Source organism: Lepidochelys kempii, chromosome 5 (assembly GCF_965140285.1).
Source record: "Lepidochelys kempii isolate rLepKem1 chromosome 5, rLepKem1.hap1, whole genome shotgun sequence".
In the NCBI taxonomy this organism is placed as follows: domain Eukaryota; kingdom Metazoa; phylum Chordata; order Testudines; family Cheloniidae; genus Lepidochelys; species Lepidochelys kempii.
The window spans coordinates 114,606,047-114,633,072 of record NC_136384.1 but is presented as its reverse complement, the minus strand read 5'-3'; the positions used below and the strand labels follow the sequence as shown (position 1 = coordinate 114,633,072).

Genomic DNA, 27,026 nt, shown 5'->3' with positions numbered 1-27,026 from the left:
AACCACCCGTGACAATGTTTTAGCCCCATCAGGCATTGGGATCTCAACCCAGAATTCCAGTGGGCAGCGGAGACTGTGGGAACTGTGGGATAGCTACCCACAGTGCAACACTCCAGAAGTCGACTCTAGCCTCGGTACTATGGAAGCGCTCCGCCGAGTTAATGCACTTAGAGCATTTTCTGTGGGGACACACACACTCGAATATATAAAACCGATTTCTAAAAAAACGACTTCTATAAATTCGACCTAATTTCGTAGTGTAGACATACCCTTATTCTCGCTTGACTGCATCGTTACCAAGTACACTGTGCTTTCCCTTTAAACTGTTTCAAAGATCCACAGTACAGTAACTGGTGGAAGAGTGGAATTTCACTGTTGTGCTAGAGATGTCCTAAAACCACCAACTGAAGAGTCTACTTCAACTGGTGGCACCCCTTCTCCCCAGCCCTCAAGTTGACTGATTTATTTCATTTCTTCGGGGGGGTGGGGTGGAGAAGTACCTTGAATTCCTGAGTCAAAAGACAGGACACTGTGTAACAATTTGCAGGATGGAATCTGATCCTCAGGACATTTTCACAAAACACAACCAGATTGATGTCTTGTCCTCAGCTGATAGACACCAGGTCATTCTGGTTTCTCTCAATGCCAATTAAATTTGTATTTTTTTTTTTTTAAATGGAAGGTTGCTCCTTAGCTGGAATTGTTCTCCCTGACCCCAAGTTGTTTTATCCTTCTCTAGGTCTAATGAGTATTGCTTTATTTTTCCATACAATCATGGCCATTTCAGTCCATGTCAAACTGTGTGCGGAATACTGCCTCTATTTAACCCCTGGGTGGGTGGTGTGTGTTTTTGTTTGGTTTTTTTTTTGTTTATATATTGGCTTGGGAGGAGTTGCTGCTTATTGGCAAATATCAGTAGACACTGATTTCACTGCACACAGACAAACAATATTTCCACTGATGATGATCAACATTTATAGATAAGGAAAGAGAAATGCTGTTTGGGGACTTACTACAGTTTGATTTAAGGATTTTGAAATTCAAAAAATTAAGCTTTATACGAGGTAATTAAAATGGTCACCGTCTACAGCCATTGAATACTTGTCTGGCCTCTCCATAATTTCCTGCAAGTGTGAAAATTTAAAGAGGAAAAAATGCTTAAAAATAAACATTGCTATTTGTTGAAATTTATTTTAAGAAAATCAAGTTCTGCCCAGCCAAATTATACAGGAGGAAATCAACTGAGCTGGTCACTCCTTGCTACAAAAATGATAGTCCTGCCATAAAAGAAAAGGAAAGGAAATAGTCATGCTTCTTCCGACACACCCCTTTTTTCAAAAATTTGGCTGAGTCCATTTTAATAATATTTTAGCAGTTGGTGTGCGGCTGCAGGGGCCATTCAACACTATCCTATTACTCCAGCTGTAGAACCTTCAATGCCATCTCCCTAAACCTTCAGTACAGCTAAACTGACTCTGTGGCGTGTCGTAGGTAAATGTAACTTTTTTGTTATTTTGACTGTCATGGATGCTTTAATATGGTAAATGCTTTCGGGGTGAGGTTTCTATGCAGACCTGGTCTACTGTAGAGCAGAGGCCCATGACTTTTTCTTGCTCTTAGGAGGCTATAGACATTTCATGTATAAGGAGAAGTCCTTTCTTGGTAACTTTTCAAACATCTGCAGAACCTTGTCACATCTTTATCTCTGCGATCTTTTAATCTAAAAACAGTTAATCCCCCCGCCCCCCTCAGTAAACAAAATTTATTTCAAAGGGAGGCGAGGGGGGGAGTGAACTATCTTCAGTACATTTTACAGCCTACCAGGGAACAGCTCAAACATGACGATAGCCTGGCTTCAGTGACAATGTACGCATAGATCATGTGCTTAAGTATGGCATGTTTCTGCAAGTAGTCTTTTGGCCAGATGTTGGGAGTACATATGGTATCCCTTCTGTCCTCCCCGTCCCCCATATCAGCACACGCACTGTTTTCTCTCTCATAGCCTTATCACTGTGTGCGTACATTTTCTTTGTGGTGTTTTGGATTTTTCCATGTAACCTTTAATTCCAGGAAGAGAATGGCTTTCCCATTTCTGGGATGAGGTGAGAGCAGCATCAGTCTGAAAAGACTGATTCCAGAATCAATGGGGCAGAGTATATGAGGTGGTGGTTAATCTCTGCTCCCTTCTAAAAAGTCACCATACCCCCACCTGCCTTTCTGGAAGGGGCGTCGGAGGTGGCTCCTCCGTTCAGTCAAAAACGAAATTTAAAAGCACTGGGGAACTAAAGTCATTTTGTATTTGTTTGCACAGAGAACATATACAGAGAAACTTTAAGACTCAGATTAACTTGACTGCTTTGAGTTCCCCAAATGTCTAGGGCTTTGAACTAGTATTTTAATAACGTATTGAGGAAAAGACTAGCTCACATTCAGAGGGGAAAGTGTCTATTTAATTTGATTTTGTACTTTGTGTAGGGTCCTCTTTTTAAAGAACCCTTATTTTCCAGCCTTTCGTGAGCATGGTAGGTCTGAACTGCCCAGGAGAGGTAGTGCAATGAAAACCCAAACCTTAATCTCTGCCTTTTGACTGCTGATTAAAGCAAGTAAGTCAGAAAAGGAAAGCTCAGTCTAAATCAAATTTACAGGGGATAAGTCCTTCACTTGCCACCATCTGAACTCAAGCCCAGAAATTCCCCTTTCCCACAAGTTCACGCTGAGGTTCTACCCTAAATGTTACTGACAGTGGACAAGCAGAAAGTCATCTCTTCTGTCCTTCACAACCACGCTCACTTAAGCAGCAGCCAATATTTGTCAAAGATTGCCCACTCCCATTCCTTTAGTGACTGCAGAAATTAAGGAATGTTAATCTTGGCAAAGGGCACCCGAAAGGTGCCTAAAAGAGCTTATTGTCCTATAATAACTGCCTGGTAATGACATTAGATCCTCCAGCAAGTTCAAGAAGTAAAAGAAAATCAAAACCCTAGGCAAGTGCACACTGTTTTTCTCCCACTCGTCCTCCACTGTGAAGGGGGAACAATGACCTCAGAAACCGTTTTTTCTTTCCAATGTGCTGTGAGTTATTTTTTCAGTGGCAGCATGATTTTAATTCTGGTCCTGGGATTGAACATAACATAAGAATGATCATACTGGGTCAGACCAAAGATCCATCCAGCCCAGTATCCTGTCTACCAACAGTGTCCAATACCAGGTGACCCAGAGAGAATGTACCTAACAGGTACTGATCTAGTGATCTCTCTCCTGCCATCCATCTCCACCCTCTGACAAACAGAGGCTAGGGACACCATTCCTTACCCATCCTGGCTAATAGCCATTAATGGACTTAACCTCCATGAATTTATCCAGTTCTCTTTTAAACCCTGTTATAGTCCTAGCCTCCACAACCTCCCCAGGCAAGGAGTTCCACAGGTTGACTGTGTGCTATGTGAAGAAGAACTTCTTTATTTGTTTTAAACCTGCTGCCCATTAATTTCATTTGGTGGCTCCTAGTTCTTATATTATGGGAACAAGTAAATAACTTTTCCTTATTCACTTTCAGTCCCCCACTCAGGATTTTATATACCTGTCATATCCCCCCTTAGACTCCTCTTTTCCAAGCTGAAAAACCCTAGTCTCTTTAATCTCTCCTCATATGGGACCCGTTCCAAACCCCTTATCGTTTTAGGTGCCCTTCTCTGAACCTTTTCTAATGCTCCACCTGAAGAAATAAAGGAAGTGCAACCAGAAGACCAACCAGCCAGACACTTTTTTTACCTTCAGGAGCAAGAAGAAAATTGGCTTCCCTTTTCAAAGAAGCCACTTTTACACAAATAGGGCTGTCATTTTGGGCTTCTGTCCCAGGTTGTCCACAGACCAGCCACTGGGAAGATCGAAGTTGCACTAGATTAGAGGGTTCTTGACAGCTCAAACGACAAGAAATTTTTTGGATGACTATGCTGACCTCAACTCTAGACAGTGTTCATCCAAGCCACTTACTTGTGTCAAACTCTTAAGCATGCCTGCCTATCTCCATCAGACAGCTTCTAGAGTGCATCTTCTGCCATTTCCACAAAAGCCCTTCCATTTGGGTTCTTAAGAACATGCCAACAGTTTACCACTGGTTGGCTGGTCAATTACATGTACATATTTTTGGGAGCCTACCTATAATTTTTTGAGCTCGTCATGGACACCTATTGCCATAGGACATTGCCAGCCTCAGAACTCTGAAGGTCATGTGGATTCATTAGCTGTTTATAAGAAACAGAGACCTTCACAATTACTCTCAGGTGGAGAACTATCTGAACTGTGAAAGCATGCATAATTCCTCTTAAGGTATTTAGAAGTGCACATCACCACTGTATTGATACCATAACAAGTAACTGAAGGGCACAAATTTCCAAAAAGCAAGAAAGTGGCATGGTACTTAGCAGACACCAGTTACATACGGGTATAGACTTTGAAGACTACTTGTGAGACACTGGACGCACTGACTTCCTGGTGGTGATGGTAGAAAATGCAGTATCAAAAGTTGCCTTGTTTTAGGTAGGTTTGGGAGGATTTTGACCGTCTCAAATAGGACGTTGCATATGTTGGTTGAGGTCCCGCTGTATAGAACCTACCTCTGCTTCTTGACCACTACGTCGTAGGGCTTGACAGTTGTCTGACAAGCTCAGCTCTCTTGTTGGGTCACTGATGGGGAGGCAGACTGAAATAGCACACTCCATGGTCAAGTTAGATCCTTGGAAATCAATTGAAGGATGCTAACTTACACCTGGAAACAGTTAAGCTGCCTGCTGTGTGTATGAAGCAATGGTGTGATGTTTATCTGTCTGTCCTGCCCAGGAGATATCACCGCATTCTATGTGGGTTGTAGCCCTCCATGTATCCATCTGAACCAGAGGTAGAATGAGTTGCAGTAGTCCATATTCACATCCAGTAGGGAGGGATGTAGTTTTCTTACCAGATGAAGATGATGGAAAGCATTTCTTGCTACTGCTATTTGTGTCTAGTTTAAAATTGCCTGAGAGATACATATCTGCTTGTTGAGAGGTTAAAGTCCTTGGCAGGTGATGCTTGTTGTCTTAAGTGCATCTCATCAGGTTTATCTCTTGTCTAGGGTTACCTTGAAGCAGCTGCTTTTATCTATATCTTTCTCTTCCAGACATTGATAATGCAATGTGGTACCCTTTTCTTTCTCTAGGGAAGTTCAGATTTCCTTTCACAATGCATGGGATTTGCTCACAGACCAATCCCAAAATTGAGACTCCATTAAGATTTCTAGAGATGATGATGATGACTGCATCTAAATCCTCCCTTGATAAACTAGTATGTGAAAACTACAGCATTTCTTTCACTTGCCATTATGCCAAACAGGACCGATATAGAATAGTCTTGTAATTAAGCTACCTGAACTGGGACTCATGAAATCTGGGTATGTTCCCAGCTTTGCCACAGATTTCCAGCTGGACCTTGGTCATTTCATTTAATCTTTGAGCCTCAATTGTCCACTGGTAAAATGGGAATAATACTTGCTTTCCCCTCACTTTGTCCCTTTTGATTGTGAGGTCTTCAGGTGGGGATTGTCTGAACCCTGCCTAGGAGAATGAGGTCTGCTCTCAGTTGGTGTCTCTGGAATAATGCTGGAGTTAATTAATAAATAAATCGTACCAAGTGGCCAGTGGAAAACTTCATGATTAAATACAAAGTCTTAATACCAGGAATAGTTCTGGACTTCCTCTACCAGTGGGCAACCAGAGACTTTAGAGAGGAGTATCACTTGAGATCCTGCCTACAGAGTGATTTTAAATCATTGTCAGCCTCTAACTTCTCTTCCTCTTCAATGTGAACATATCCTGCAGTGATGCTACAGTGCTGTTACTAAATAAAGGGAGAAACTAGGAAACCTTTTTCAGTGGGTAGGCATTCACCTAGAGTTGCAATAGGCTGAATGTGTTCTGGACAGTTGGGCTAAACAGACTGTGCACCCTGAGGAATGATCCTTTAGTTGTTCGATCTTTCACTGGGTAACCTCGGTGTTCTGTAAACTGTACATTGATTGGTCTCTTTTCAGCTGGGAACACTTTAAAGACTAGTGGATGTTCTGATGGGATCACCTGGCACATCTTTATCCAAATTTCTTTCTGGTCTTTGTAATACATAAGATCAAGAGGGACTTGCCCAGTGTGGTACAAATGTATCCGCCTTGGTCTAAGAACTCATGGTTCTAACTGCTATATTTGGCAACACAACCAACTTTGAATTTTCCACTTAGACTTGCTCGTGCACGCTTGGTAAGAGAACCAAAGAGCCACGTGACCCTTGTAACATGGCTGCTGATCCAGGTGTAAAGAGACAGCAGTTTAGGCAAAGTTATCACAACTCTCCTGTTAATCTTGGAACAAATCCATATCAAGGACATGTTCAGCAATTAAAAAACAAAACCCTGTTTTTGTGGAATGATGCACTGAAAGAAATATCAGCTGCAACATAGCCCACATACAACTCCATGTTGCAGTCCCCACCTCAGCCTGACCCTAGAGCTTTTGGCTAATACCCCTAAAGAGCCATGTAGCAATATGTACTATAGTCTCCTCTCAGATGGAAGGATAGTTGACAGCTCACCTCTGTGTTGCCGGATCTGGTTCAAATCATTGCTGTCTGATGGCTGCCTGGCAGTTACAGCCCAGGCCCTAATGGGCAAAATTGATACTAACAGGGACCGTCAGTGATGGTCCCTAGTCTTTGTGCTGAGACTGAATGGACATGAAAAAACTGTTCTCTTCAATCTGAGGTGATCCGTGTCAAGTCAGAGTTGACCCACACATTGGAGGGACAGTGTGGGAAGCCTTCACTCCATTTGTCAGTGTTTGTCAATCTGGTACCTTTAATGAGCACCAAACTAAAATAACAAGACTGTCTCCTAAAAGATGGCACTAGGCAAGTCCCTAGATCCTTCTGGTTCATATTTTAATGGAAATGATCCACTGCAGTGCTGGCTGTAAATACAAGGTCTGTGATGGAACATAGTAGATTTGGCTCTAGTATTCATTTAATTTACACTCCGGGATGGAACTGTGTTAGGTAACATTTAATAAATGACACTCTAGTTTTGCAGAGGTTGAGTTTAAACTCTCCTTTATAGAAGGAAATCTAATTGTTGTGTCTTCAGTTTATGTACTGTTGGCTAAAACAAATGCTAGAGTGAACTGGCTCTTCTGACTTGAGGAGATTCATCAAAGTTAATTTGTGTTTAACAAGGTAACTTGATATATATGGAAGATTTTATGCTTAAAGCAGTGGTTTTCAGCCTGTGGATTGCAGACCTCTGGGGGTGCACACACTAGGCATTCCAAAGGGGTCTGCACCTCCATTTGATTTTTTTTTTTTAGGGATCTGCAAATGGAGGGGGGGAGGGAGTTGAAAACCACTGGCTTAAAGCAAACAGAATGCTGGAAAATGCAACTTTTAACGTTCAGGTGGGGGGCAGGGAAGAATTGCTCATTCAGAATGAAATTGCAGAAAACTTCATTGTTTACGGTTCTAAGGATTATATTAAACTAACTGACTGGCAATTGGGATTTGAATTTCTCTCTTTAGTGTTACAGCATCTCATTACTGGTAGTAAGGTCCCAGAGGAAGAGTTCTTGATTCCTGGCATCGAAGCAGTTAAGTACTCCTAATAAGAACCAAAAGAATCTGTTATAAGAATAGCACTTGAAAACCTCAGTGTAACCATATTAAAGAATATTTCTTTGCCTTTTGCTGTGCAGGCATAGAAAGGGGAGTTCATAAAACATCTGTGTGCTCAACCCCTCTGTTTTGAACAATTTGCTTCTTGAAGCATGTTCCTGTCCCTATTTTCAAAGCCAATTGGCAATTATTCCTAAACAGATACCATCTATGACAAATTTCAGTCTGGAGTCAATTTGTGTTATCAGGCTGATGGATCTTGTGGCAGTGCAATTTATTTAAAATAACAAATGTATATCCAAGGGTGTCAATTTTAAAGAAGTGAAACTGCAAGAAAGTTTTAAAAGTAGACGGAATCCCTGTTGATGCAAAGAAACGTTTCTAAAAGTGTCTTCAAGTGATAAACTACTCTTCCTACGCCCCCTCGCTCCCTGAAAATATGGACTTGTCATAGATTACCACAGCACTGAGATGTATGCTGTGGTAATCATTGGTGCCAAGGAATTGGTGAAAGTTCTTTATTTGTGGAGACAATGTTCTAATGTTCTCTCTTCGCACTTTTTTCAGCAGTAATTTGCGTTAGTAAGAGAACAAAAAGCTGAAATCTAGTAACGGATTATTTTTAAGAAAAGCATAAATCTCTTCATTGGTCACTGAGATTTGGAGAGAGTTAGTATTTTTTAAAAAGTAGCTAAAAATACATAGCTTCACTGTCTTTTCTTAGCCACTATTTCAGAGATGCTTTTCTAAGAGCCACAGTCTTTGCTGTTTACGCTGCAGTTTGTAGGATAATGGAAAATTCCACTAAAACTGTTCTTAAATTGGTGTCTCCAGAGTAGCAGCCTGTTGAGCATTGTATTATATGTATCATCTTTAAATATTAAAATTGTAGGCTTTCTGGCTGCCTCTCAACTTAGATTGTGTGCCGAGTGGTTTTGACATTGCATAACCTTGATCTTTAGCCATTAAATATTCACCTGTTGAAATAGCTGTGGAAGTTCATTTTTTTAGCTGTTAGTTCAATGCATATAGATTGCATGAATGGACTGCATATGGAATCACAGTTAACTAATTATTGTACTAACGAAAGCCTGGAGAAGAGATGCAGGGTGGGAATAAAGAATAGGAGATACTGTACTTTACAGTTACTGTACTGTAGGTAAAGCAACCAGTTTCTGTGGATTTTATGTCAGTAGGGTTTAGAAACTAATTAGCAATCCCAAGTAAGCAAATGCTCCTCTTGCAATAGAGTCGGGCCATCTGTTGATACCAGTCCTTTCTTCTTTCTGTGAATGTCTTGCATTTTTCTTTAGGAGCACTAGTTTTGTTAAGCGTATATTATCAGTTCGGCATAATTTTACGAGGAATCTTCTGTTATATTTGAGCTTCCTGTCCCTTCCTTCCTTTTTTCTTTAAAACTTCTTGCTCTTTCCCCTTAAAATGACTCCTTTGACTTCTGTGAATAAATCGCTAATGTTGCACTCTTTAAGCATTGAACACTTATTTCCGTCAGTAGTCTGATACAGGATCGCATTTCACTGCTGCTCTCTCCTGTGTAGCTTTCTGCTAATGGGTTAGAGGAAGGGGGCATGTCATTCAGGTTTTTTTCTTTTCCAGCTTTTGTAGCTGTTTGTGGCCCAAATACCCTTCATTTTTACAATGAAGCAAACTTGTAAGAATTACACGTAGAACAAGACCGCTATGCAATGCAACTCTTTCCCAAACAGTTTATATGAAAGGGATTGCCAGGAAGAATAAATGAAAGAGGAAGTACTTTTTAAAAATGTAACTTTTGGTTTTCTTATTGATATTACAAAAAATGCATCTGAGATATGTAACAAACAGGGCATATTGTCCTATGGGTCTTGGTGTACGACTCCTTTATGGTGGTTTTTGCCTTGCTGGCAGGGAGGAGAAAAGAGAACTAGGGTCCTGCGTTTCTTCAAGAACGGGGGAGGAACCTTATTCTGAATTGGCGCCACTGCTCTGTATGGAAATAATGTGTATTTCTACCCAATCCAGCCGAATGGAGACAGGCATGGTTTTATTTTTTTAACTGAAAAATCTTGCTGCCTTGTCGCCTAAATATCCACACCTTCCCCTGATGTGTCTGCTTTCATGGCATAGAGCAGATCTCTTCCGTCTCTTTGAGCCTTGTGCACGGGATTCCTTTCTCCTAGGAAACTAGTTTACCTCCATTTTTTTCGCTCACACTTGGGAAACATGAAGTGTAGGCTTGAAAGAGATGCCTTAAGTATTAGAAATCCCCCTTACTGTTCACCCAGTGTTTATTCCTCCCTTTCCTCCCCCATAGTATTCGGCAGTTGACCTACTCCTGTAGCCAGCAGCTTAGTTGCCTCCTGATGTACAGCAGTGTGAATTGAGAGAAGAGGGGTGTCAACCAAAGGCAGGTCTAGCATCTGACGCTGACTTGCATCCCCTCCCAGGATTACTATGGAGGTCGCAAGCAGGGAGGCCATTGCCTTAGGGCTGCTATTAGTGCTGTTTTTTTGAACCAGTAATGTCATTCTGCTCTTCGCCAGAGCCTCCAAATGAATCTGAGTACAAACTCCCTCACTGGGGCACTGCGCACACAACTGTGGGAGATGAGCAATGTGTTGGATGGAGAAATACCAGCCCTCTTAAGTTTCAGAGTAGCAGCCGTGTTAGTCTGTATCCGCAAAAAGAAGAGGACGACTTGTGGCACCTTAGATCCTACGTGTACGTGCAGCAGTGCTGTCTGGTCTTCAATGCATTATTTTGTTTTTAGCAGTACAAAATTGAGTTGTCATTCTCTGTGGATCAGGCAGTAGATAATTAGAAAATGTGTCTATTTATAGAGAAGTAGAAATATCTGGAATTCAAGTCTAATTGAATAGACTTAACAGCCTATTTATAAATGTTGGGCTAATTATGGTTTGTAGAAACATCTCCGTGGGAGATGGTATCTGACCTGCAGTCACCTATTCCTTTATTTGTAATAAAATAGTCTAACACAAGATAAGTCAATACTCTTTCCGTACATAGTGCATGGATGTGCTTGCTACTTTCTGTGAGTGCTGATGTCTAGAGCAATGGATCCAAAGCAGGCGAGAGGGAAATCTTTGTTTTTTTTATACTTGTAATTTTAAACTTGGTATGGAGCCACTACTTTGGATAGAGCATCCCTGTATATATCTAGTATTGTCGCTGTTTGGTTTAGCATGGGGTTCCCTTATCTAGTGACAAAGGAGAAATGTCAAATTGGGGCTGAAGTGTCACAATAAGGCAACACAGCTAATGGTACCTTTTGTCAGCCCATTACTCGCAGGGCCATGTGTGCTCCTCAGCACAAAGGGACTGAATTCCTTAGCTGTTCTGCAGCTCCAGGGGATGGTCTCGTCCTGTCTATGTGCTTCAAGTTGAACATAGGCATAAATATTGCCCCACAGGGATAGCTCAGTGGTTTGAGCATTGGCTTGCTAAACCCAGGGTTGTGAGTTCAATCCTGGAGGGGGCCATTTGGGACACAAATTGGGGATTGGTCCTGCTTTGAGCAGGGGGTTGGACTAGATGACCTCCTGAGGTCCCTTCCAACCCTGATATTCTATGATTCTAAGAGTTAAAACCAGTTGAGTCATGTATGGTAAGTTTGTGCTGTTCCTATTCTGTGGACAAAGGACATGAGGCTCTAATTCTATTAATACAGCATCTTTCACAAGCACTAAATTTGCACTCTTCAAAAAAAAAAAAAATCTAAAGTACTGTATACCACAAGAGGCAAAGTAGATATGGAAGAAATGATATGGTTATACCATATTATATGTACTAGTTTACTGTTCTGGGAGACTAGAGGACAAGTGCTTTCAGCTACCTGAAATTGTGGGTATTCTGGGTTCTTGTATGGCCCTCGTTAGCAAATGAGGAGCTCACAAATCCTCGCATTTGTATTTATTGTACTTATGAAGCATCTAGCTAGGCATAGGCCAGTCTGGGTCCACAATATAGTTCAGCACGTTTTAGAATATATGGTTAATCCTTGTTCTAAAACTCTAATAATAAGCTGCCACTAATAAGTGAAGGATTGAAATCCTAACTAGATTTTCTCCTTGTCGACAAGAACACTGGACATTATCTGTTTGTCCTTTAAATGGAAAACAGCATTAAGGTTACCTGAATAGCATGGGTACAGAACATTTTTTATGGGATTTAAAACAAAAAACCCTCAGTGAAGAGCCAAAGCTGCCTGATTTTTAACCAAGATGTTTTTGAGAATTTTCTACTTTATTTCTCATAGTTGTTTTGGATTGGATAAATGTCAAATAAGTGTGTGGGGGAGGGGGAATGATTATCAAGATGGATAAAATGTAACCTCTCTAGCTACCCGAAATGGAAAGATGCCAGATGATGCATTCTGCCCCTCCTGTTCTGTTTGTACAGACTTTGATTTTGATGCGACTTTAGCAATAAAGGTGACAGTTTAGCTATGTTGACTTCAATGGGAGTGCTGGATGCTCGGCATATTAGGAAATCAGGCTGCAGCTTTAAGGGCTTAAGGATTTAGGAGCCTGCTTTTAGGCACATAGTCTTGAAAACCTTCGCAGAAATGTTTATCCCCATTGTAGCGAGGTGTCTTGAGTAGTCAGTAAAGTAACTGGTTAGAATTCCCAATATCTGATGTCCAAGAGAATCCAGAGAACTTAGACTATCAGTCAGATTTGGTTGGGGGACCCTAGCATTGTTTCAAAATGTGCAAAAAACCAGCATGGCTACTTATTCTTAAAAATAGAGTTACAAAATTATCTAGCATTTTTAGCCCTGTTTGTCTAATTCTAACATTTAGGAAGGTTTGTATTTTATTTGGGGGAGAGTCAGACAACTGTGCAATAGGAGCAGGGCAACAATTGCAATACTGAAGTAGCAAAGCTGCCAGTGTGTTGGATTGCCTTTCTTAAGGCATCTGTGGCCCTGATCTCAACGCTAACTTTAATTCTTGCATTTTTAGTGTGTAGGGAGAATGAAATGAATGGATAAAAATGCAGCAGATTTTTCTGATAAAGAAATGGATAGGATATTTTTTTCTGTTTTAATCTGATCACAAAAGGGCTTAAACTAGTGTCGAGAGCACTTTTTTTTACTCCAACAGCTGGCTTAAGTGTCCATTCACACACCATTCTTCTCCTTTGGAATACAGCTCTGGAATACGGCTTTAAACTACGACTTAACTGGCTTGGGGTACTAAATAAATCCTATTCCTTTGCCTTGTGGTGGTGTTTTGGTTATTTCAGGGCTTTGGAACTGTGCCCTGGCTCCGCTCCAGCTCCAGGTAAAAACCTGCAGCTCCACTGCTCCGGAGGTGCTCCGGGCTCCGCTCCAAAGCCCTGGATTATTTGACGCTTAAGGCAACATTTGAAAATTAAGTTTTAGCTCACTGAGCAGTATTTTTGTAATTACCTTGTAGTCATTTGAATAAGTGGGCGACACAATTTTTTTTGTCCCATTTCAATCATAGTCTGAGTAGTTTTTAAAAAAGAAAAATAAATTACCCTCCCTTTCCCAAGGTTTCCTATGCGCGACCAAGTTCAGCTTCTATCAGAGATGCAAATTTGTACGTCAGCGGACTTCCAAAAACAATGACCCAGAAGGAACTGGAGCAGCTCTTTTCTCAATATGGACGCATTATTACTTCTCGTATTCTAGTTGACCAAGTCACTGGTAAGTAGGCAGCTGCTCGGCACTGTCTCTTTCACTTTCTCAGACTGGCAGGTTGTGAAATATTCCACCTTCCAAGGCGGCAGACTTGCATCCAGAACATATCAAAGGTATATGTGGGCCAGAAAATGCAATTTTCTGCTGGAATTCTTCATAAATATGCATGGACAAAAATAGATCGGGAGTGGAGTGAGCCAGCCTGAGTCATTTCTACCCTGAAGGTGCAGGTTTGAAGCCTGTTTCATGGCTTGTAATAAATTTACAGCTGCTATAATCTTCATTTCCAAGCTGCTGCGTGAAAATAGTCCCCATGCTCCTTATAAAATGCTAATAAACAATCTTTTTATAAAAAGCAAAATGTTATGCAGTAATGCACAGCTAGTTCTCTCAGGCTAGGATTACACAAGACCCGAACTGGTAATTGCTGTTAAGACTGTTTTCAAGGTTGCATCATCTACTATGTGCACACAGAAGAATAGGAACTTTGAGATCCTTAGGAGCAGATAAATTCTGTACTTAGCAGGGCTAGCACAGGCTAAAAGCAAACTGGGAACTCTGGTAGGTTAGATACTTTTATTAGCATGTGCCTCCGATACAGACTGGATGCCACAAAACGTCCAACGGCATCTTTTTACTAGTCCGATTCGGACAGGATGTCTCATTTTTCTGTATACTCATGACGGTTCAACTGGCTGACTTGAATTTCAGAAGTAGTATATCTTCTGTCTACACCAAAGTTCTCCTATAAAGGCTGGCACAGAATATCAAATAAAAAAGGAGACCGTTTTCATGGACTGTATTTAAACAATGTACAACTAGTGCTGGGGCATAGAAAATGATTCTCCTCTCAAAAACCTTTCAGTCCCTTCCGTTCCCCTGACCACTTCATGTCTGTTTTTTTTTCCTTTCTGATCGCATTGACCCCCATAGTGACCATTTGGTGGATGGAATGTCCAACTGTAATATCAGTGTTTGACAAAATCATGGGAAAGAAACATTTTTTGACCTTTCTAATTTGTTCTCTAAACAGGATATAAAGTTGGCTACAAAAGAAAAGTAAACTCAGAACTTTGTTGAAAGCATAACACCAAATTTAGTATGTTTTATGTATAATAGTGTGTGAAAACTTATCGATAATTAGTGTGCAATTGCATGTAGGTATTGTATAGCTGGAAAAACTGAGAGATGCATATTGCAATCTGCCCAAGTGAAACACCAATTTTGTGGTAGAGCCAGAATTAGAATATGCAGTTTTCCAGTCCCAAGACCTACAAACAGTCCACTAAATATTCATTACGTTTCTCATGAGTATTCATGTGGAAATAGCATGTATGATCTGGTACCAAAATAAACAGGTGAATAGACTTCTAAAATGTATAAATATACAGTGTTTAGTACACCCTAATAAATACAGTGGGTAGAAGACCCTAAATACACATTCTCATACGAATTAATGTAAGAACTTTTTTTTGTCCTAGAAAAGTATTCTGCAGCCTTCTAAGTATGTTTTTACACTATTTTAAAGGCAAAGGGAAGCTTTAGATTCAAAATGATCTGAAGAATAATGTTGTGACACAAACTGACAGATAAGAAATGCAAAGTTGAGTCTGTGCCATTCAGCTCTTTAAACATCCTTACTCTTGTTCCTTGTCATTTTGATGTTCTAAATGGTCATTGATTGATAGAATTTCTTTTTCCCTTAAATAATTTTAAGAGCTTGTGGACAAACTTCTAACTTTTCCTTGTCCTTTCGCTGATGAAACAAAATGCAGTAGGCCTCTGAATAATTCCAATTTCCTCCTATTCCCATTAATTTGTCCAAGTAAAGTGAATTCATTTTATGCCACTTGTTTGAGGTTTGAGGTTTAATGTGCTCCTTAGTCCTTCCCTCTTTTTTTACTGTTCGTACCCTCCTTGCTTTCTGCCTGCACCAAATGTTTCCAAGTCACCCCCTCCCTTCCACAATATATCTTAAATCTATGGACAAGGAAAGCTGGAAATAGGCTCTTTTGTTGAGGGAGCTAAAATGCTGTGCAGTGAAATATTGAAATCCTGCATCAAGTTTATAGGAACATGAACACTGACGATTAAAATAGCAGAAATTCCCATTGTTGCAACCCAGAATCTGTACTTCAGTCTTGAACATGGCACAATTATTGTAGGCATCCTTTCTCCAGTGCACCCTAAATGGGCTGGAAGTTGGGGGGATGTTGCTACAAGTATTTTAATTCAAAAATAATTTAGTCTTTTCCTCCTTATCTAGTCTACTGTATGGCTGGTTCTGAAGTCTTTTTCAAAGTGCCAGGTAAAGACAAGTGTAGAATCAACTGAATTCAGAATTTTTTCCCCCCTCTAACTGCTTGAATCCTGTCACAGCTAGAATTCCCTTTCCCCTCCCCGATCTCCTTTTGCATACAAAGTGGCTCAGATGTACTGTGTGGCCTGTTGTATTTGTAATTAATAGGATTGGGTAGTATTAGAAAAGTCACATTTTGTACTTGTTGCCAGAACTGAATCTCTGCTGTGGAAGTTTCTTGTTTATGGTAACCTGTAAACCTACATTTAATCTTCTGCATTCTACAAATCCCCTGAATTAATCAATCAACATGTGCTTCTTTCACTCTATGCAGGGGTATCAAGAGGTGTAGGATTCATCCGATTTGACAAGCGGATTGAAGCAGAAGAAGCTATCAAAGGTTTGAATGGGCAGAAACCTCCAGGTGCCACAGAGCCAATCACCGTAAAGTTTGCTAACAATCCAAGCCAAAAAACCAATCAGGCCATCCTTTCCCAGCTGTATCAGTCTCCAAACAGAAGGTATCCAGGACCTCTAGCTCAGCAGGCTCAACGCTTTAGGTAAGTCAAATATGTTACGTTTATGGCTGAACCATTGAATTCTGGAATTGCCACGAGCCTGTCCATTTCAGTTTCGTCCTGCCCCATTCTCCTCCTGAAGTGATCCGCCCCTCCCTGCCCTTTATATGAGATTTCATATTTTTGAAAGTTTTCCAAATGCAAGGTGCAGAACAATTTAAAAAAAAAAAAAAAAAAAGCACTGCTGTCTACTAGATATTTAGAAGCTCTGGTCTGGTTAAGCTATTTAATTAGCAACATTTAATGTTAAGCCAGGATATTTTTTCCCAAGCCGGCATCGGTAGAGTGTCATGATTTTTAAAGTTACTTTTAATTTCGTAGGGTATTATTGACTTCATAAGCAAGTCAATTCAGTTAACTTTGGTTTAGACCATTTAATTTCCTCCTTGGCCATATGGTGTGTCACAGCCAAAACATGATCCCCCATCCTACCTTTCACTTACTTTTTTTGTGTCTAGTTAGAGATCTAAATTCAGCTTGCCATATATCTCCTTGTTTGACCCTACACTTCCATTTTTAAAATGTAGCCACATATCTTGTGTGGTGTGGATCTTTTTTCCCATGCTTTTGAGTTTACAGCCATAAACATTTCTCAGTGATATTTAGTGTATCAAAAAGGACAGATGGTGAGAAACAAATACTGTATCTACATTCATAAACCCGATGGCTTTTTGTTTTTCTATCAGTGATTTTTTGCTTTTTTTTTTTTTCCTGGTGTGTGACTAGAATGCATTAAACATTGAAAAACTTAAATATACTGTAAAAACAGTCTTCGTTCTCTCTAAGTAAAAACTGGATCAGCTGATATCTCCTTGAAAAGTGTACACACAGTTACAAAAGCTGCAAGCTGGCCACCCTCACTAGAAGGCTGAATGCCCAAACAAACATCATAGACCACATTTTTGGCAGACGTTCTAAATGTTTGTTTACATCTCCGCTAAGCAGATCACCAGCGACTACAGTCGTACAGCTCCACAACCTCTTGGCATTCAGTGCTGGTGACATGAAGTGCCCCCCCCCCCCCCCCCCCCCGTCCAGTAATGCTCCGGTGCTGACCAGGCAGTCTGTCTTAGGGGAAAGGGTAACTGGTTTAATTCAGTATTCAGTGGATTTCCTTAACTAGGGTATAAAAAGATTATTAAGCTGCAGAAAACCGCTGAATATTGAATAAAAATAGACTTGCCCTTTTTCCATATGCAGACTGCCTGCTCCAGTGCTGACTGCAGGAGTGGAAATTGCACTGCTAAGACGACACATCCCAGAATGCACTGTGCTGAAGTAAGCTCATGGGGGAGTTGTTTTGCGGACCTGAAAACAGAGGTAAATAATTCTTGCTGCCAAGGCCTCTGTCTTGTGGCATTCAGCACCTTCTGGTAAGATTGGCCATCAAAATCCCAGAGTCATTCCTATTTTAGGTACAGTTTTTTCCATTAAAAAGTCTGTTTTCTTCTTATAGCCATTATAACTGAGGTATCTTTAATACCAGTGGTGTAGTATCTGTACGTGTTATCTCTTGAATAGTGATCATGGTGTCTGTCCCAGTCTTTTAATCTAGTTATGTGAGTAATAGGGATATGCCAGCTATTACTATTCCCTAAAGGATCCCATGTGTTCCAGAGCTATGGAATTTATTCTGTTCTTAGATCCTGGAAAATAATTTTGCAGGTTTAATATAAAATAATCTTCCTAGTTGATATGGTTGCAGAAAGAGTGCAAACAGATGCAGTGATGTCTGCTTGTGTCTGAAAGCAGCTTGAAACAATTGCTGTGAGGGAAATGTGAATTGTCCTATCAAACTCAACAATAAGGCATAGTATTTGTTGTAATATTTTTGTGTTCAAAACACTCTGTAGACACTAATTGAATCTCACAAGCTGTGAGTTAGATGGAGAAGTGTGGTCTTCCCTATTTTTACAGGTGGGGAAGGTGAGGCAGAAAAGCGAAATTACTGGCTAAAGGCCACACAGTGAATCAATGGCAGAGGCAGGATTTGAATTTGGGTCCTTTTTGACTTATTCCTCCAGAACATGCTGTCTTGTCAATAGGGTGTTAACTTTTAAAATGTGTCATAATTTTACATCCATTATATATATCTTAGGGCTTGTATAGCAAACATAATTGTAGTATATAAGCTCTTATTACATTTGTTGATTACTTCACGAGAAACATCTACCCAATATGTTGGTTCCATAATCCCCAATATCTCTCAGTAAACTTCCCTCTAATAGCTTCTGCTGTGCAGTTACATGGATTTTGATAAACAATTTGGTAGTATCCTGAAAATGTATGGCCAACGTGAAATTTAATTAAATTTCAAATTGAAGAAGACAAGGGATATTCTGTTGTACTGATTATATTATCAGGCCCTTCTGAACTGTGTCGTGTTGAGTGCCCAGAAATCAAGGCATCCAAAATCACTCTTGAAAATGTTGTCCCTTTGTTTTTAAATGTAATCTGAAATGCTCACTGAATTTCCAGTCTGGTGCACTGGAGCACTGTAGAATCCAGAGCCTCTAACTCAGGTTAAGCCAAGCTCACCAGTGCATGAAGCCTTACTGTGGTCATGTCTGCACAAACAAGTAGCTCTGCTGTAAGAACAGCTGCATAGCTATACTAGTACAAACCCCCTCAGGTGGATACAGTTACACTGGTATAAATGTGCTTATAGCAGTGTGGCTTTATTCCTGCACAGGAAGGAGAATAAGCTACCTTAATATTCGTTATTCACGCATATAATAATGCAGCCCCTTTATATGAACACAGATATGCCAATGTATCTATACTGGCTAAACGGTGTGATGTTTTTAGCCTACATAGTTATACCAGTACAACATCTGAATGTAGACTAGACCTTATGTGGTAAATTTATTTCCTTCCGTGAGGTGATGCCTACTGAGGGTTGTCCTTAAATTCATTTCTAACTTAATTAAAGAAAAATTCCATCAAGATTAAATGTCAGTTTAAAATTCTGCCTAAATAGATTGACTTAATTTTTAAAGGTTTAGAGCAGTTTTAAACATTTGTATCTAAGTTAAGGCACCCAAATAAGTGCCCTGGGTATCAGATATGCTGAGCACTTTCAGTTCTCAGTATAAAATACACAGGAGGTGAGTGGTGAATGCTTCTGAAATTTAAACTGTTTGTTTAGGTGCCCCCGTTTGGAAAACTTGGCTTAGTTGTTTTGTAAGTTCATTTTAAAACACTTCATAGTATGATACAAGTGTATTGTACAGGAAGTATGAGTGGGGAAGGGACACTGATCAATATAAAGAACTTAATTGTGATGTCCTTCGGTTTTAATGGTGTACCAGTCGTAAATTAAAGCAAGTATGATCACAAAATGCTAGTTCATGACCAGTGGTTCTTGGGTAAGTACTGAGTGGGCAAAAAACTACAAACTCTATCATGTCGCACTTGAAAAAGCCTCTCCTTCCCAGAAGTTGCTGTAGCTTTGTTTGAAATTAAAATAGAATTTTTAATTATGCTACTCATTTCATTTTGTGCTTCAGAAAACGATAAAAATGATAGCAGTGTTCGCAGATCAGAATTTCTGGGTTACTGAAAGTTGGAAATAGGAAATCAAACTGCGGTGATGTAATAGTGAAATTTATTATTTTGACGGGAACTTGGATCTAGTCTTCATAGTTAGAAAATATTTAGTTTTATTTGTTCAGTTATGAGCGTAGCTTTGAGTTACCACAAGCAGCAAGCCTCCTTTTCTTTCCCATTATAATACCTACTAGGGTATTATACCAACCTGCTGTTGCTCTTCAACTTAATACAGCAGTTGGTTTTATTATAAAAAAAAAAAAAATTAGAAGAACAGATGCAAAACTTTGTCATCATTCTTAAAAGTAGTTTGACTAATACATTCTAGGAAGATCATAGCTCCATGTATTGCAGAGAAGAAGCTTGGTGCAAACTGATTTTTCTAAAGTTTTCAAGAGAACTATATAACGCACATGACAGTATTTCAGATTTCTTACTATTCACAAATAGCAGTCGTGGGGTAGGTTTCTTTGGGACTCTTATTTTTTTTCTTAAGTCAGCTCAAATACAATACCCTGTGTTGGCAATAGATGACTAGAATAATTGAGATTTCACCTTTAGATTACAGGTTCAATCAATTCAAGTGAGTAGATACTGAAAAGTTGCAGTTTGATTGTTCAGTGGCATGACATGATGTGATTTGGTGATCTCAGTCCATGTTCTATTGGATATGATCCCATCACAAAACACCTTCATAAATGGTGCTCATTGACAGTCTCAGAGAAAAATTACTGAATGTACATTGGGGGGGGAAATCCCATTTTGCCCTTTGAGAGTAGTTCCCCTATCTTCATCCTCCCTTTAAATAGGTGTTCAATGAGATGTTGATAAAAAGCATTATATTGCCTTTCTGCCGGCAGTATAGGCATTATTCAGGCACTTCCCAATATAAACACATCTTTTGGTCGTCTTATTAAAAGAAGAGTGCACTGTGGATGTATGTCCTAATGTGAACTAGGACAGCTACTTAATTTTTTCCCCTCGTTTAGCTGATTTTAACATCTCACTCAGCATAAAATAAACCATTCCCTTTTTACTGAATGTACAGGCAATTCATATTTTGTAGAGTCCTAAACTGTAAAGTAAGAGGGAATATTCTGTTTTTTTTCCCCTTGGCATGCATGAGTTTTCCCAGAAGGAAGTTGGAGTCTTTCCATGGAGCCTCACTGTTTGAGAATCACGTGGTTAGATGTTAATTCATAAGTTTTAAATCTTCAGGGATGCTCTGGCATCCTTGCGTTGGTTGCATTCCACTTATCAAAGGATTTGCAGCTGGGCAAGGAGGCATTGACACTGCTACTTAACAAGTTCTGGGGGAAAAGTGTAACGCTAATAGCAGGTCTGCCTTCCTAGTTGGAAATAAATTTCCAGTAAAACAAGAACAGTGGAATTAGGGTGACCAGATGACAAGAACAAAATGTCGGGACACATGCGGGGGGGGGGGGGGGGGCAGCCACAGGCTCACCCCCCAACCAGGGCTGGCTCCAGGTTTTCTGCTTCCCCAAGTGCAAAAAAACCGCAAAAGCCGGAGTGCTGCCGAAGCAAAATATCGTGACAAATGGTGTCCTGACCGTACGTCAGTCAGGACACGGGACAGTCCTGATTTTATCGGGACATCTGGTCACCCTAAGTGGAATTGAGAATATTGAACAATTTTATGTTTTTATTTCTATAATTTAAGTGTTCTCCTAACAACTGTCAATAATAGAGAAATATACACTGATCTGGGTACCTCTATGCTCCCCATCAACATAGTATCAATGTCTCTCAATAAGAGCTGAATCTTATATGAAAGCTGATTTTTCTGGAGAGCTCCAGTGAGCTTGTGGTCACTGGTGACTGCATAACTTTCTACGCTAATCTGGAGGCTAGAAACTTGTTTCTACACACGACTACCTGATGGAAATGTGAGCATGCATGTTTGAGGACATGTGCCTGTTCTTGCAGTAACCTCATGTATTGTAAGGTATGTCACAGTTCTTAGCAGCTTTCAGACTTCCCATACACATTCTGTGGAATACAGTTCAAGGAAACTGGCAATAATATACTGAGTTTCCTTAGAATAGGAGAAAATCCAGAGACTGAATACTTTGCTAAATGTTTTGCAGGTTGGACAATCTGCTCAATATGGCTTATGGAGTAAAGAGGTAATAAAGAATCATATTAGGTTGATAATAACTTTTCCAACAAACTAGTTCTTTAGAGAAAGTATTTTGGAGTATTGTAAATACTTTTTTTTCCCCTTAAGGTTTATGTTGGGTTCTTTTTGCATGTCGAGACATTCAACTGAAACAGTTTTCATTTTCAGTCCATCGTTCACTAAAGGGAAAACCTCTTGTATCTATTCCATGGAATTCCTCTTGATTTTTATCATTAATCCTCAAGTTTTTGGCATGGTTTTTCTTTTTTTTTTTTAAATGTTTATTTCTTCTAGCCAGTCACTTGTGTAGTGCCATTCAGCATTGTGCATAATCTCCGTACACTTTGAATGTAACTTACAATGTGAAATTTAATTTGGTTGGAATGTTCATGCAAACTGTAAATAGTCTACATTTGTTTTAAAAAAAATAGCTTTGGGGGGAACTGACTGTAAACAGCCCCTCTTTTATTCTTATTCTTGATTCTTTGTTTCCCACATTGTTTAGTAGGTTTTCACCAATGACCATTGATGGAATGACCAGTTTGGCCGGAATTAATATCCCTGGACATGCAGGAACAGGGTGGTGCATTTTTGTGTACAATTTGGCACCTGATGCAGATGAGAGCATTCTGTGGCAAATGTTTGGACCCTTCGGAGCAGTAACCAATGTGAAGGTCATCCGTGACTTCAACACAAACAAGTGCAAGGGTTTTGGATTTGTGACTATGACCAACTATGATGAGGCAGCCATGGCAATAGCCAGCCTGAATGGATACCGTCTTGGGGACAGAGTCTTGCAGGTCTCCTTTAAAACAAACAAAACGCACAAAGCCTAATGAGTTATCCTCAATCCATTTATATATGAAAACTATACAACAAAGGCAAGTTAAGAGAAACTTTATACATTAGTAAATGTCTTTGTAAGTCAGTGTTGAAATGGGGATAAAATGACTACTTAGCATCCTAAGAATATGTGACATTTTTTTATTGCTAGTATTTGAATTAAAACTTCTTAAATATCTTTTATGTTTGAATATGGACAAGAGGTACAGGGTTTTTACCTGTCACAATGCATTCTATTGCCTTCTTTGGAGAAGGTGGACCTTTTAAAATGTTTCAGCTAAGGGAAGAAGTTTCTTTTCTTTTACATAACTGCCTTGAACATGTGAGTAAATATTGAGGCTTTGTGTTGTAATCCCTAACTTGGTTGTTTTATGTTGTATTTTCCTGATTAGCTTTGTGTTTAATTTACATTTAATGCATTGTTGTTTTGTCTGTTCAAGAAAAGTATTTTGAAGTTTACATTTTATTTATAAAGTTATAAACAGTATTTATTTTGTAATTATGATTTGGGTTGGGGATGGGGGGGGTACATTATAATAAAAGCTTATTGTAAGAATACTGGAGAACTTTTCGTAAAGCAGTACCTTGCCAAAGAGATAAGAGCCTCTTTGATGTGGGTTTAAAAAAAGCATCTATTTTTATAAAAAAGAAAAATTTGGAGAAACTTTTTACTGGTCCTGGAACAAATATTTTGACTTGAATACTTTGAGAAATCTCTTCATATGACACCTAGTGAGCTTTTAAAACTTACCAGGAAATTTGCAATGGTTGGGGGAAAATTTAGAAAGATTTATGATGTAGAAATACTTTTGAGATCTTTGTATTAAGAAGTAGAATCAATGGGAAACACTGGTGGTTTCATTGTTGTAATCATCAGTGAAATCTCTGATCATCCTGGTTATTATGTGATAGGTGGCTCACATTAATTTGTGATTTTGAAACAAATGAAAATTAAAAAAAAAAAATATATGAGCAGGCAAGAAATTTAAATTACCGAGAGATGGGGGAAAAAAAATCTGTTCTTCCTAAAGAATTCCCTTCAGATAGAGCTCATGGTGTTTAGTGATGTACTTGCAGTATTGTTTGAAGAATTGTTTTGTCTTAAGAAAAGACGTTGCACATGGTTTGCGCTGCAGCAAATCAGCGAAAGCAGTCTGAGTTGGATATATTTGAAAGTATTTTGAAAGTTACGTTCAAGGCTAACACCTGAGCTTTGTGTAATGTAAATAAGACCTTGCGTTTATGAACCTTTCAGCTAATTTTGGTTTTGGTTTATTTTTGACTTATGTTGCCAAGTGATGTTCAGATTTTGAATGTTTTCGTATGAGTTTTTTCCTTTGTAAATGGCATTAACATTGTTACTTGAGGTCTGCTTATTCATTTTCATTGTCCTGAGGACTTGAATTTACAGTGCATCAGATTTGTTGCTAATTTTGTCTGTAGATAGTCTAGCTTCAGCTGTTTATGGTGATGCTACATTTTTGTTTATAAATATGTTTGTGGTAAAAATGAGTATAACCATAGGATTTGAACAAATTTCCTTACATTTTTCATACAAAAATCATAAATACCTGTATACTATTAAATTTAACTTTGTATGATGCTTAAATCACTATTTGGGGAAATAAAAGTCTTTACCATGTATTGAAGAAATTTAAGAAAAAATACAAAATATTTTCTGATTAGCATCTAGCTTATAATAAATTTTTTAAAAAGCTGAGGGCTATAATGCCTTCACCAGGATGCACTGACAACTATATAGTTACGTCCTGCTTTTTGTATAAACTGAGATGCTCATATGCTTCCCCTTAGAACAAGCAATGTGCTATGCATAACATAGTTGTACATTATCTTTGCAGTTGCTTTTGGTTCTTATTCTTTTAGACTGTAGTTATAAATTTTTCAGTATAGTACAGTACATATACTGTGAAGCGCGTGCTAAAGTGAATAAGCGAGTTTTCATGCTGACCCACTCAATGCTATTCAAAACTCAATTGACTTCCTGAGCACTCTCTCTCATTCTTAGGTGCACTTAGATTGTTGAAGCTTATCCTCTGCATTAAAACTTGTATATACTTTAGAAAATAAAAAACTTTCCAATATGGGGAAAACAGTAGCTACATGCTTCTTTCCTATACTACTGTAGCAAACAAAGGCATTGATGAGAAGGCATGTAAATTGGGTTTCACTTTACAGTGTTTATCAGAGCACTTAATAAAATGTAAGGCTGGTATTTATTTGAAGTTGTACAGTATTACTTCACATCTGTTGGAATAGAAAATATATTCTGTTTAGTATTTAAGAGGCTGTACATGTTTTCTTTTGTGTTTGGATCCTTTGTACTTTTTCATGTTCAGTACATCAATAAACAAAGTTGAAGGGAAGACAGTCTGACGAGCAGATCTTTTTAACTTTTTCCTCTGCTTTAATAGCTATGCTTTCTCATTGGGTGAAAGGTTTTCCTCTAGTGGACAGGTTGATCAGCAAAGGGGCGGGGGGGAATAATGGAGCCAAATACTGCTCTCTGTTAAGTCAGGGTAAATTCAGAATTGCTCCATTGGTTTTACTGGAGTTATTCTTAGCTTGTGCTGGTGTAAATGAGGCCAGAACTCAGCCTAGTCTGTACAAACCAAATACATTTTTTTGTAGCAAGCTGAGATGTTAGGTCATTTCAATAGCACGCATTGGATAAGTGCAACCCTGAAAAGAAACTAAGTTTACTATGTAGAGGCAGTGTCATTTTAGTGATTATTTTACAGTATTAATCTTTTCCCCTGTATCCAAAACCAGGGTTATACATTTCTAATTAATCCACCACTCTTCTTGTTAGCGTATGTGTTGCAGAGACAGTTCCCAATTAGTATTTAAAGTTCTTCCCCGATCTGCTGTTAAAGAGTTTCTCCTAATCTCACTGGTTTTGTTCACTTCAATTCCCTGAACATCCAACATCTGTAATAAAGCATCAGAAATTTCCTATCATTGCAGTTCTTCTTCTTACTATATTCCTAAATTCCTTTCACCTTGGTTTTTCACTTACTCTTATTGTGTTTGAGATGCATAACCATATGGTGTGTGTTCTTAATGTGCTGCAGCTTTGGTCGATATTCTGTGTTCAAGTGGGATTTACTTGCGTGTGGGTGGGTGGGGGGAGAAGAGTTAGATATAGATATTAATACTTAGTAGATTAATCCGTAACTACGGTGTTAGAAAAAGCTTCAGTCTGCTCTAACTAAAAAGTGTACACGCTGACTTTTATATCATCATCATATCCTTTGGTGGCTGGAGGCCTGAAAAGAGGATGTAAGAGCTTCTATGCCTGGCAGCAAATAGAATTTTTTTTTTAATTTTATTTATTTAACCTCAAGTGGTTGAGCTTTTTTGAGTTCAAGTCCCAGCAGGGACAAATCTTCACACTAGGGGAAAGAAAAACCTATGGTTTCAAGTCACATGCTTACATTGGAAGATAACTTCAATATTCTCTCTATATTCCCCTCAAACCAATATTTTTAAGTGAAGCTATCACTTAGGTTCAACTATATATAAATGTGATATTTACACGAATACCTGTCTTTAATACTATATACTTGTATTTCAAAGGGCTGTGTGTACACAAGCAAGTTTGCAATTGGGAACACAACCCTAAATGCCAGTTGTTATAAATGCAGTTTGACAGAAGAATGTTTTGTTTGGGGGAACACAGATTCAAAAGTTCACAGCAATGCATTTTTGATTTGCGCTGTTCATAACTGGATTAAACAAATGTAAAAGCTCTATGTGAGGTTATACAGAAATGGGTTTTGTAACAGATGCAAGCTTTTGTGGTATTCACAAGAGAAATAGGATGGGAGATGCAAAAATTGTTTTGTGGGTAGAGTTGGGAGCAGTAACTTTTGAAGTATAATATTTATTAAATATATCTGACAAATATAGTTTGTATTCAGCACCTTATGCTAGACTAACTTTTGCAGACACCTGGTAAATCCTCTCATATTGCAAATTCATGCACAAGAAAAATTGAAATTAAACTACAGTTAAAACTAAAATGTCAGAGCCAGGAAAACATTTGGAGACTAACAGAATGGATTTAGTAATTATAAGAAATGCAGATGAACTGTGCTGGTGATTGACATGCACAGTCTTTTATATAGAAGATGTTTTGAAACACAAGTTGCCAGCAGCGGGACAAACGTACCACCTATATGCCAAATCATAGAATATCAGGGTTGGAAGGGACCTCAGGAGG

At 39.0% G+C, this 27,026-nt stretch overlaps 1 protein-coding gene across 13 annotated transcripts in view; it reads left to right on the top strand.

Moving 5' to 3' along the window:
• Positions 1 to 25,167, top strand: part of ELAVL2 (ELAV like RNA binding protein 2) — a 161,588-nt gene extending 136,421 nt beyond the window's left edge. For 10 of the 13 annotated variants that reach the window (XM_073345517.2, XM_073345516.2, XM_073345521.1 and 7 more), the window contains 4 exons: positions 13,227 to 13,380; positions 16,008 to 16,233; positions 21,909 to 21,947; positions 22,446 to 25,167. In XM_073345517.2, coding sequence (XP_073201618.1) covers positions 13,227 to 13,380; positions 16,008 to 16,233; positions 21,909 to 21,947; positions 22,446 to 22,776 — 750 coding nt within the window. In that variant the 3' untranslated portion in view covers positions 22,777 to 25,167. The remainder of the gene's footprint in view (positions 1 to 13,226; positions 13,381 to 16,007; positions 16,234 to 21,908; positions 21,948 to 22,445) is intronic. The other 3 variants (XM_073345519.2, XM_073345518.2, XM_073345520.2) reach the window with 2 other exon arrangements.
• The last annotated feature ends 1,859 nt before the right edge of the window (positions 25,168 to 27,026 follow it).